At 31.2% G+C, this 12,940-nt stretch overlaps 1 protein-coding gene across 1 annotated transcript; it reads right to left on the bottom strand.

The window, feature by feature from the left end:
- Positions 1-3,403: 3,403 nt before the first annotated feature.
- LOC18099429 (uncharacterized) lies at positions 3,404-4,604 on the bottom strand. Its single transcript, XM_006383312.3, has one exon. It carries the CDS (start codon positions 4,245-4,247, stop codon positions 3,711-3,713), a length of 537 nt encoding a protein of 178 aa, XP_006383374.1. The 5' UTR covers positions 4,248-4,604; the 3' UTR covers positions 3,404-3,710.
- Between the last annotated feature and the right edge of the window lie 8,336 nt (positions 4,605-12,940).

Raw genomic sequence — 12,940 nt, forward strand, 5'->3', positions numbered from 1 at the left:
TAAAATGCATGCCAATGATGTTTTTTTATTTTTTAAAAATTATTTTTGACATCAGCACATCAAAACGATCCAAAACATATAAACCATATTAAATTTTAATAAAAAAAAATTTAAATTTTTTGGGAACGCAGCCGCAGCCGCGTTCCCAAACGTTCCCTTAGTCCAGAGAGATTTGTTGGGTTTGGGGTACTGGATTTCAGGTTGTTGATTTTGTTTTGATAGATGTTTTGTTTTTCAATTGAAATGGAATATTTCAGTTTTAGAGTCTTTCGGCGTGCCGTTTCGGGGTTATACTGTACATATATATATTCAACAAACATAATTCAAATTCAAGATAAATTAATTATAAATTATGCAATTCAAATGCAATGCCAAACAAATATAATTTTAAAATTTAAAATATTTCTAAATAGTCAAGATTAAATAGATCTTTAACTTAAAGTAATTCAACTTAAATAAAATATCAAAATATTATGAAAGTAAAATGTTTTAACACAAATATTTTAAATATAAAGTTAGGTCAATGTTATCAAGACTAATGAAATCTAAAACATCCCTTGTTTTGCTCAAATTCCTACAAAGTATAAACATGAAAAAAAACAACATGAATATAAACCATATATATTAGTGATAAATCTAATTTAAAAAAATTAATATCATTGTTAATGAAAATAGTAATAATAATTTTCAATATTATTATTAATATCATTGTTATTGAAAATAGTAATGAAAAAGAGTTTTTTATAATTAGGTGATTTAATTAATTAAATTGAACAAGGTTCAATTTGATTCAATGGCTTTTTAAGAGCAGAACGGAACATGTGGAATGAAACCGGAACGTTCCGGGCGGAATTTAGCCGAAAAATCCGGAACGGATCGAGATTTAAAATGAAATAATATTTGTTTCGTTTTGTTCCGTTTTTTGAATTGATATAGAATGTTTCGACCATCCCAGACGAAACGAAATGAAATTGACAACCTTGAATTCAGGGAGTAGAAAAGATAAGGATGGTGGTTAGGTTTTTTTAAAATTAAACGATAAAGCTTTAATATTTAATACAAAAGCCTTTTAATAATTAAATACAATATAACGACAATCCTATAAATAACCCAACAATTCTTTGTTGATTTTTTTAGCGTGCTAGAGTGAAGATAAAGTGTTGTGAACTTATAAACTTTAGGATATAAAATGTAATTAAAAAAAATAGAGATAAAACAAAAATTACAGGCTAATTGTAAATTAAATGAATAAACCCTTCTTAGTTGGATCCTATCTGTTAAGACAGACTTTTATTTAGGACATATATAGATAACATGGCATTATCATGTGCACCCTTTTATTCTATGTTTTCATTATATTTCCATCGATTCTTACAGAAAATATGAGATGATGAGATACATTGTTATCAAAGACTAGGTTACAGAAAGTCCAATATAATGAGGTGCCAATTTTTTTTCCTAAACCGAACAAAGTTCCTATGGGTTTAAAGTTATTGGTGAGAGTCATCTAGGTGGTGGTCCAGTGGTAAGAGTTTGGGATCAAGAGGTTTTCTTTCTCTGTGGTCTCAGGTTCGAGCCATGTAGTTGCTTGTATGATGGCCACTGGAGGCTTACATGGTCGTTAACTTCAGGGCCCATGGAATTAGTCAAGATACGCGTCAACTAATCCAAACACTCACATTAAACTAAAAAAAAAAAAAACTTGAACAAATAAAAAGCATATATGCTCAACCAAGCTCTTTGCATTTCAATAGTTTATTTATATATTTTTTTTAGCTATGCATATTACGAAACCGGTGAAAATATATATGCTACACTCTTCTGTAAAATTCAAAAACCTTAACCGTCTTAATTTATTGCAACCTGAACATCATGAACGACCATCCTCGTTCAATTCTTTTTATTAACATTTATCGATTTCTTTAAAATTATTTTGAGTTTGTCACTTTTAAATTAATGTGTTGAAAAATTCTTCGAGTTTGTTACTTTATAAAATTATTATTTATAAAAAAATTACTTTAATTTCTGATTATTTATAAAAAATCATTTCAAATTCATTACTTTTTAAAATGATTATTTTGAAAATTATTTCTAGTTCGTCACTTTTTAGAATAATTATTTTAAAAAATACTTTGAGTTCTTTGTTCTATAAAATTATTATTTTAAACAACATTTTGATTTCATACTTTATGCAATGATAAATTAAAAAATACTTGGAGTTTGCTACTATATGAAATGATTATTTTGAAAAACACTTATATATATTTTATCTCTTAAAATGCGAGGTTCAATCTCTATGTGAAATTGAACCATAAAAGACTCCTGCAAATTTATCTCCGAGAAGAATCGCCTATGTAAATCTAAATTCCAAGCCAGAACTTTTATGAAGTGGGTCGCCTTTCATTCATTTAAGTCCACTTCAAGATTTAATGAGGTTGTTCACCTCTCAATTTGATCATTTTTAAAAAATAAAGTTCATCACCTTTTGATTCAATTAATTTAAAAAATTTACAAGGTAGGTTAACTCTCAATTTCATCCATTTAAAAATTCTTTAGCGGAGTCACTTCTTGGTCGTGCCACTTCTTAAAGTTTATATATATATATTAAGCTTACTAAATAAAATATATAAAAAATATTTTGCATGAACTTTATATCATAAGAGATATATTTCATAATCTAAAACCTGTTTTCAAAATATTTTTCAAAGATTAAAAAAATAAAAAATTCAAAAAATATATTTTTGACGTATTTCAATCATTCATATACTGATCATTTCATGATTTTTTTTTTACCATTTTGCTTATAAGATTCATGTTAACAATTTTTTTGAAAGTTTAAAAATTAAAAAGAAAACTTAAAGTGTAGGGTAAAATCTAAATTACATATAGGGAAATTGAGAGTTTCTAAATTTGAGTGGAGCCGGACCTGCAGGACGAAGGAACCACAACTTCCATGGATGAAAATATTAAAATTCAACTCTTAACTATTTTTACTTTTGGTTTTGTTTTGAAGAATAAATAAATTATTCGCTATCCCTTTAAATGCTAAATAAGCTCATCAAATAGCCAAGTTTTGCTCAATATATAAGGTACGTAGTTGATTGTGAAGGGAGTTGACCAGCCTCTAATATTAAAAATTATCCCTTGAATCATGGATGATTAACCAATGAGAGTATGGAAAAAATATATTTAAACTTTAATGTCTCATGGCTGATCTTCGGCTTGAAGGGTTTTTTTTTTTTAATGTAATATTGAAGGTTAAGTTTTATATCATGTCATAAATGTTGTTTTTTAATATATTTTTTATTTAAAAATATATTAAAATAATTTTTTTAATATCAGCATATAAAAAAATAAATATTAAATATTATTAATATAAAACTAAAAAAATTGAACCGGTAGATTTTGAACAAATCCGCATTGCTTGTAATATTGTGCAGGCTAAAATTGATTTCTCATATGATCATTGAAAAGACTATATATATATCAACAAATTACAATCCATAATATAAATTTCTTCTTCTATATTCTTAATTTTAATGAAGATTTGATATATTTTTCCTGCCTATTTTTTTCCCTCCCTAAAACTTTGACAGTACATTTTTTCCAAAGAAACAAACACACCCCTATAATCCTACATATCAACCAAATTTTAAAACCTTTGGCCTCCAACAAGAAATAACCCTCCACCCCCACCCCCACCCCCAAAATCACCTTGAGCGAATCGGTTCTTCCTCTATGGTCTCCAACAATGGCTTCTTCGACCTTGACATTGACATCCTATGGATAAGCTCGTGAGCAGAAACATCTTCTATTCCCTCCAAACTCAGCCTTGGAGCTTCATCGATATCATCTCTTTCCATATCTTGTGGAATCTCTACCTTTGATTTAGGCAAGACCCTCATGTTCCCTTTAGAAGCTCTTTTCATAACCGAGTTGGCAGTGACGAATAAAGCACCCATGTCACCAGCAGTGACCACTGAGTTCTTTTTACGCATTGGAAACATGACATACACGTCGGCCTTTCCAAGTTCATAATCTGCACCGAGAGGACAGAACCTGCTGCCTATTTTGAGGGACTTGGAGTTGACTATAAAGAAGTTTGGCGCCTCCAACATGAGCTCCGCTGCTTTTGTGGGTTGCTGGATCTTCTTGATTTCTCCTGTTGGGAGGATCACTTTTGTTGATTTTGACGAGTTCCTGAGCCCTTGTGGGTTCGACAAGGTGCAGGAAACGTAGTTCCCCATCAAGAACGCTGAGCAGAATCAAGAATTCAAGATATTAATTTAAAGAAGTTTTTTTAGCACTAGCAAGAGACACAAATCAACCCTTTTAAATACAACACTTGAATCAATCAAATGGAAACAAGTTGAGCTTCCTAGTTAAGGGTGAATCTTTCAAGGAGTAGTTAAGTTTGAGGGAGTAAACAAGCGCGGGATCAGTTTTAAGAATTTGAAGAAGTAAAATGGATAGAGGGTTGAAGGGATGAAATTTGGAGAAAGTCTACGGGGGAGAAGAGTGAAAAGGATGGTTGTTTTGCGAGGGGTCGACGCCTTTATAGAGGGCAAAAGAAAAGTCTAAATAATCAAAACAAAGAAAAGAGAGGGAACCGTCGAAGATTCTAAGGACAGTTGTGTGTGTACACAGGTTGACATGGTATTGTATAATTTGCTTACGCGTTGGAGAAAAAGAAGGAAATAGCCTCGAGCTTAAAATATTGACAGGGAGGTGATCCAATAATTTTGCTTTTCTTGATACTTTATATATCTTTGCTGTGTGTTAATGCGTGTTGAATTTGGACCCAGATTATTTTTTATTCTAATAATTCCCTCAGCGGAGGAGAATTTCAGTTACCCTCCCAGAATATTTACCGAGCAATCTTTGGAAACAAATCGGATTAGGAGAAAAGAAATCAAGGGAAGATCGATAAAGCAATAAGATCGAGCTCATGAAGATCAGGGAATCAAAATTAAAGGAGCATAATGTGAAGGGATTTAGCGAGAAAGTGGCGCAATCAAGGAGAAATATTAGGGACAATTAATTTAGGGATATCGTTTTTTTTATAATTAATTAATTGGAATATCATGATTTTGAAACCAATATTGTTGCTTTAAATTGCTCCTAAATCCCTATGTTTCATGATATAGACAAAGAGATAAAAAAAAAAAAATCTACGATTAATTTTCCTCAGTGCACGAATAAAAGGCTTTCTTTTGTAACACACCTTTCTCTTTCTTTAGGGATTTATATATCAAAATTTAAGCGCTATTGTGCAAACAAATTTTTTTATATAAGTTTTTATACAAATATATTTGGTAATTATTTTTCATGAGATATCAATTATTTAAAATTCATAAGATCCACAATTTACCGTCTATGAATTGACAAATTAATTAGTTATATGAAAATTTAACATGAAAAGTTTGTTTGTAGATCATTTTTTTTCTTAAATAAGCTATTGATAAGTGCACAAAATTAAAAACAAAAAAAGTTTGGACAGAACTATGACATTTTGGGAAAGGGAAAGAATTTTTGTCCGAGCTTGGACATAATTTATGTCCATTCTTGGAAAGGAATATTCTTTTTTTTACCTCTACTACTTTTGAGTTGTCGAGAAGTTAAATCAGCGTTGCGCACAGCCCACTGCGCACACTTGCGCATCTCCACCCACACAGATTGTTTGCGCAGTGCAGAAGCTTCAACATCTTCATCACTATAAATTAATGAAAAAAACCAATTACTTTATTAATAATATTTATTTTTTCCCCGTAAAATCACGAGAAGATACCTATAACTCTACGCACCATAAAATATTTGCAATATAACCCTTCATATTTCACGAAATAAACCAAAATAATTAAAATATATAAATATCTCTGAGATAAAATTTTCAAGTTCGTTCTATAGCTTTACACTAATTCATTCAACAAACTAATAATTTGTTATTTTTTCCTTTTGTATTTACTAATTTAAACAGCAAGTAAGTTCAAAGATAGAGAACACATGCTTCAACCTAAGCCTAGGATCGGTATTGCATTCCAAACAGGGATTGGGTAAAATTTAAATTTTTTTTGTTTAAAATTAATTTTTTTATATTTTTAAATCGTTTAAATATGTTAATACTTTTAAAAAATAAAAAAAATATTATTTTGATATTTTTTCAAACAAAACACACTTTGAAAACACAACCGTTATCACATTTCCAAACAGCCTATAAATCACAGCTATAAATATCTCAAAAAAATTGATATGATGGTTACAATGACATGTTTTCTTTTATTTATTGACTTCATAGATTTAAACCTCGAAAGTAGCACACCATGAAATGTATCGAATTCATCTGAACGTATGATAGAGGAGATGCCCTTAAAATCATTTCAGTAGGAGATTTAGTTTTGGTCAATATAATAACTAGTTAAAAAATACCTTTTGTTTTCGAATACAAAATATTAAATGTGTCTAAATCTCAACAATTGTTCCAAACTTTCTACAGCCGAACATTTCTTCGAAATAACTGAAGTCGAACAATGTTGCTATAGCACTCAAGACTAGCATTTACCAAAGAGAAAATGAAATGAAACGAAAATGAGCACCGATTTCATGTGATACACTCGCTTTCCTCGAGTTTTCCTTTTATTTCCTCAAAGTCAGCTTTTTATATCACAAGTCAGCTTTGCTTAATGTTTGCGATTAATTAATTAATTATATATATATATATATATATATATATATATATATATATATTATTTCCACAACAATGAGTTAGTGTACATGTCTCTGTCGGTGGCGGTCACCTTTATAGCCAATCCACCGCAAGAATGTTGCAGCTCATCGTCCTATGCAAATCGGGAGATAGAAGCGAAGCAGTTTAATATGCTTTTTAAAAATATATTTATTTTAAAAAAATATTATTTGTCTATTTGATATATTAATAATAATAAAAAAATTTTTTATTGTCACCACCATAACAAACACGGAATTAAAGTTCTTTGCTACTTTTCAATTAGACTTTCATTATTTTTATATTTCTTGATGGTGAGGCAACCTTTCACATTCCTTGCAACTCTTACACCATTAATTATTGTTTATGTATTTCAATTAATTTATTGCTAGTGAGTTCCATTAACACCCTACTGTCCTTTGTGATGGATTCCTCTAGCGACATAACATTTTAAAATGTGTTTTTTAAATATATTTAAATAATATATTTTTTTTTATTTTTTTTATTATTTTTAATATTGCATATCAAAATAAGTTGAAAACATAAAAATATTAATTTAAAATAAAAAAAATATTTTTTAAATTTTAAAATAAATATTTTTAAAACACAAAAATATTCAATTTCCAATCTCACCATTATAAATAAGAATTTTATAACTTTCTCGGTACGAGGTTCACATAAAATCATTTCGGCAGCCCCATCATATCATATGGTACCATTTACTTGATTTGAGGTAGCAGATCCCATGTTACAAGATGCTTTACAAGATCACCAATGTTATCAAAACCTGGGGATAATGGGTGGGTGGAATTTTTTTTTTAGTTTAATGTGGGTGTTCGGACAGTTTGTGTGTACCTCCACTAATTCTATAGGCCCTGAAGTTAACGACCATGTAAGCCTTCAATGGTCATCATATGAGTAACCACAAAGCTCGAACCTGAAACCACAGAAAAAAAAACTTTTTAATCCCAAATTCTTACTACTGAACCACCATTTAGATGATTAGATGGGTGAAATTTTGTTATTGAATTAAGATGATGTGATAGCTATTAAAAAATTATTTTTAATAGCTTTGTAAAAGTTTCGATACAGACTCTTTTTTCTTTTTTAATAAAATATTGATTTTATCAGTACAATTTAGAGCCTGTTTCGAGCAAATGTAATTGCTGGCATTCAAAGTTTGATGAAGATGTAAAAGGTCCATTTTTTTATATATATAATTAATCAATGTTTATGTTTTTCGACCGCAGGAGCACTAGATGTGCCTGTATCATCCGTCGAAATTTATTGAATACACATGAATTTTACTCATAATCAAAGTAATTAAACACGTCCCATAACATACTTACTGGTTAAATACGTTAATTTAAGTTTATTTGAGTTAATTAAAATGATGTAATTTTAATTTTTTTGTATGAAAATATATTAAAATAATATATATTTTTAATTTTTTAAAATTAACTTTTAATATTACCATATGAAAATGATTTAAACATATAAAAAAAATTAATTTTTTTAAAACATTTGGCTCGTGCTATCTATATAGATGAGAAAGATTTCGTTTGTTCAGTAATCAACAAATCAAAAATAAATTAGATATATAAACAAAACGTAATTGCCCACGGAGTTTGTATCTATGTTTTCCAAATTTTAATTATCTTCAATCTAAAAATAAAAAAATCATTTCACTTTGGATAAAGATTTAGCCCTTGAAGCCCATGATGTTTTTTTGTGGAGCAATATGTTTCTACAGGGACGAATGGGCCTTAGAAGCCTCTTTTTTCTAAGAGGTTGGATACTTGACCAAATAAGCCCACTGAAACCCATTAACAGATTCATTAGAGCCACCAAAGAATAAATAATTCCTTTAAGGTCCACAAAAAGACAGTGAAATGACTGGCAGAAGCAGCCATCATCAATAATTCATAGACGTTTGGTATTGCGTTTGTACTTGCGTTTCGTCGAAATTTGAATTTTTTTTTTGTTAAAATTGAGTGCGGTTTGTACTTTTTGGATCGTTTTGATGTACTGATATTAAAAATGATTTTTAAAAAATAAAAAAAATCATTGGCATACATTTCGGTACGAAAAGCTATTTGAAAAGCACCCGCAACCACACTGCCAAACATGCTCGGACTCCCTTCATGAAACTAGTCTACTTGCCTACGGGTTTTTTCACAAACAAGGATCTCTCCCTCCCTCCCTAGCATACTCTCTCCCCTGTCCTCTCTTCACCACCATTTCTTGCTTTACTTCCATTTCCTACTTGCTTCTTTTTGCTAATTAAGACCCCCAATTTAAATTCCCCGCAAAAAGAAAACAAAAAAAAGCTATGGCTGAGGCAGTTACTTCTGCACTTGTTAGCACCGTCTTGGGGGACTTGAACACACTTGTGCATGAAGAGCTTGGACTTGTTTTTGGCATCCAGACCGAGTTTGAGAAACTCAAGCGCACCTTCATGACGGTTCAAGCTGTCCTCAAGGATGCTGAGGAGAAGCAGTGGAAAGATGAGGCCATCAGGATTTGGCTGACAGACCTCAAAGATGCTGCCTATGATGCTGATGATGTGCTGGATGAGTTCGCTATTGAAGCTCAGAGGCGCAGACAGCGATGGGGTCTTAAAAACCGAGAGGCTGACTTTGGGTCGAATGATGAACTTAGAGGAGTGGGAAACAAATACCATGGGTGGAAGTGAAATTCTCACTTGCCTTGATGAATTAAAGATCAGAAAATGCCCCAAGTTGGTCCAGTTACCAATTATTCCGTCGGTGATATGTTTAACTATTAAGGACTGTACTGTAACTTTGATGAGGTCAGTTGTGAATTTCTATGATCTGCCTTGAAATTGGGGGCCTCGATGAATTGACAGTTCTTCCTGATGGACTGTTGCAAAACCATACATGTCTTCAATCCTTGATAATTACGAAGATGAGAAGCCGAAGGTCGCTGTCAAATCAGCTAAATAACCTATCTTCTCTAAAGCTTTTGTTTTTTATTGTTTGTGATAAACTTGAAAGCTTGCCAGAAGGTGTCCAGAACCTCAATTCCTTGGAGATGTTAATTATTACTGGAATGCCAAAAATCACTACACTGCCTGGTTTACCTTCGTCTCTTGTTAGGTTGCACATTTCAGATTGTCAAGAACTTACCTCTATATCCGAGGGACTGCAACATCTGACAGCACTCAAGGACTTGTATCTTGCTGGACGTGTAAAGTTAAATTCCTTGCCAGAGAGTATCCAACATCTCACATCCCTTTCAAGATTGATTATCAGAGCCCAGAGGATGCTCTAATTTGATGTCTTTGCCAGAAGGCATAAGGAATCTCGAAATGCTCAGAGAGTTCGAAATTGCAGATTGTCCAAATTTGGAGAGAAGGTGCAAGAAAGAAAAAGGAAAGGACTGGCCTAAGATAGCTCACATCCCTACCATCATCATTAATAACCAGCTAATACAGTCCTCGGAGACCTGAAGAAAATATGATTGCTTGGTACGTGTTGGGACTTCATTTGTCTAATATCCTCATGTAAAATCGGGAATATTTATTCACCAAGTACTAATAGCTGTGGTGATCAAATAAAATGTAAATTGTTATAAGATTTTAGGGATGGTAGCAAGTTTTAGATGAATAAGCCGCAGATGAGGAATTCTATTTCTCTTCAGTGTTGTTTTGTGCTTATTTACAATCTATTGCTGAATAAAATTATGAATCTAATTTGAAGATTGGTTTTAGTAAATATACTGCTATATATTATGTAAACAAACCTCTTTTATATCAATTCCTGGCTTTTGTGATTTTCACTTGAGCTTCTAATGGTGTAAGCAGGGCAGGTAGGCAATGTCCACTGAGGAATCTTCAAAATCAAGAGAGCCTGAACTTTGCTGCATATAACACAAATATGTTTGAATTGATTGAAGCATTGCATCGCAGGGGATACTCGCACATGATGTATCAATGTATATTTAGGATCTGCAATCCAGAATATTAATCTTGAACATGTTGAAAGTTGTAGCATGTTGCCACAAGAAATCACTTTTACATAGGAAAATTAGCTATTGATGTAAAGCCAAAAAATCTAAGAAACATCAACAAGATAAATAAGATGTTAATGTATAACTATTATCCAGGATCTCTGAACACTTTTTTTTTAAAAAAAATTCATAGGAAAATTAGCTAGAATATGCCTGCTAGCCTACTGTAGAAGTTGAAAGGGAAGAATCACCTTCCTTGTTTGCTCGCACTACGTCAGCTTGAACTAGAAATGGTATTCTGGGGTTGGCACGAGCTGAGCCAGGCAATTTTTGTCCTAACCAATAGTTATATGAAGATGACCAGTATCTCCAATTTTATATGAAGATGATGAAATATTTATTATAATATAAAGTATGATACAAACAGCCTACAAATATTTATATGTACTATATATATATATATATATTTTTTTTTTTTTCTTGTAGGCGTTGAAAGCTCACCTACTCTGCTTGCTTGCTTGCTTGGGTTAGTCAGTGTCGTTTAGTTCTAGACTTCTTTCCATATATATCCTGCAAGTATGATTCGGAGCCCTTGCAAGTCTTTAGGCATCGCTTTTGCTGCCTCTTTGTAGCCTTCTCTGAATCTTTCTCTCTGTTGTTTCAATCCTCTCGCCTTCCTCGGAAAACCGGAGATAGCATTGGAAACAAATCGCTATAAGTCTACCGTTCTGTTGAATTAGAGGTAGACCTACCAGAGGAAGCAAAGCCTGCATCAGGTTGAAAGACAGAGATGGCAACTGAAGAGATCAAAGAATTGCCAAAATCATGGGCCATGGTTGGTGGAGATGGACTTCAAAGCTATACTCAAAATTCCTCCTATCGGGTTCATATTCTTCCCCTTTGTAATAATAATAATAATAGCAATACTAAAACACTTTGGCTTGTGAGGCAAAACAGCCTCTCTTTTTTACTTCGGTTTTTTTTTTTTTCATTATTTGATGTTGAGTTGATTGAAGTTTCATTTTAATAATTTGTTGTTTATGTAGTCATTACAATTTTTAAAAACCATATTGACATCATGATAATATTCTCCAAATCAATGTTTTCAAAGTTGCGTTCATTGAAAAATAGGGTTGATGATTTGTTTTTTATGTAGTTATTTAGATTTTAAAAGAAAAATCTTGTAATTATTTTGGAGCTCAATTTCACCAAGAATAATCTATTTTATTGTTTGTGAAAAATTAAAAATAAAAGGATCGAAATTATATCACATACAAATTGAGAGGTCCTTTTTGAAAAAACTCTGTCAGTTTCATTTCCACAAATTTTTTCTTTGGGTTTTGACAAAAATCATTTTTGATTCCTTGAGGTAGAAGAATAAAAGTTCGATTCAAAACTTTATTTTTTTTATATTTTAGTTCTTAAATTTTAAACTAGAAAGAAAAAGTCTTTGAATTATGATTAGTAGAGAGAAAAGTTGACAAACATGCACTTTCCAGTAACAAAAATTAATGTTTTTGGCGTTAAAAAGTTCCATTCAAAAAGAAAAGTTCTAATTAAACCTAAACGAGCATATCATGAAATGTATCAAATTCATCTGTATGATGGAGGAGATGCCCTTAAAATCATTTTAGTAGGAGATTTAGTTTTGATCAATATATTAACTAGTTAAAACAAAACACATTTTGTTTTTGAATAAAAAATATTCTCCTGATGGAGGAGATGCACTTTTATTTTATTTATTTAAGTGAATAACACATAATTTTATTTTTATTAGAGTACGCTGGGGGATATAAACTTGGCGGCCCCCATTAGTTTTGCCGTTGGTTAGGTGATTTGAGAGATGTATTTGAAACTGTAGACCATGGCTCGTTACCTCTTTCGGCTTAAAGGAGAGAGAAGCATATGGTGGTTTGATCTGGATTCGGATTAAGCCTGGATTGATGGGTTGATTTGGAGAACTCCCTCAAAGCTTTATATTAATTGGTTTTTCAAAAAAAAATAGTTGAATTAATTATTCATTTTCGTTTGGATAGCTTCACAACTATACATAAAAATTAAATTAAAATTAAAAAGGATAGGGGTTTCGTTTGAGCACCCAGACCCAATTTAATGTGGATTTGCACCTAAATACATTTTAATGTGGATTTTCAATTAATTGTAAATTAAAATTAAAAAGGATAGGGGTTTACTTTTGAGGGTATTTTGATATATTCACATTGATTTTAAATTAAATTAAATTAAAAA

The sequence above is a fragment of the Populus trichocarpa genome, chromosome 17, assembly GCF_000002775.5.
Source record: "Populus trichocarpa isolate Nisqually-1 chromosome 17, P.trichocarpa_v4.1, whole genome shotgun sequence".
Lineage (NCBI taxonomy): Eukaryota > Viridiplantae > Streptophyta > Magnoliopsida > Malpighiales > Salicaceae > Populus > Populus trichocarpa.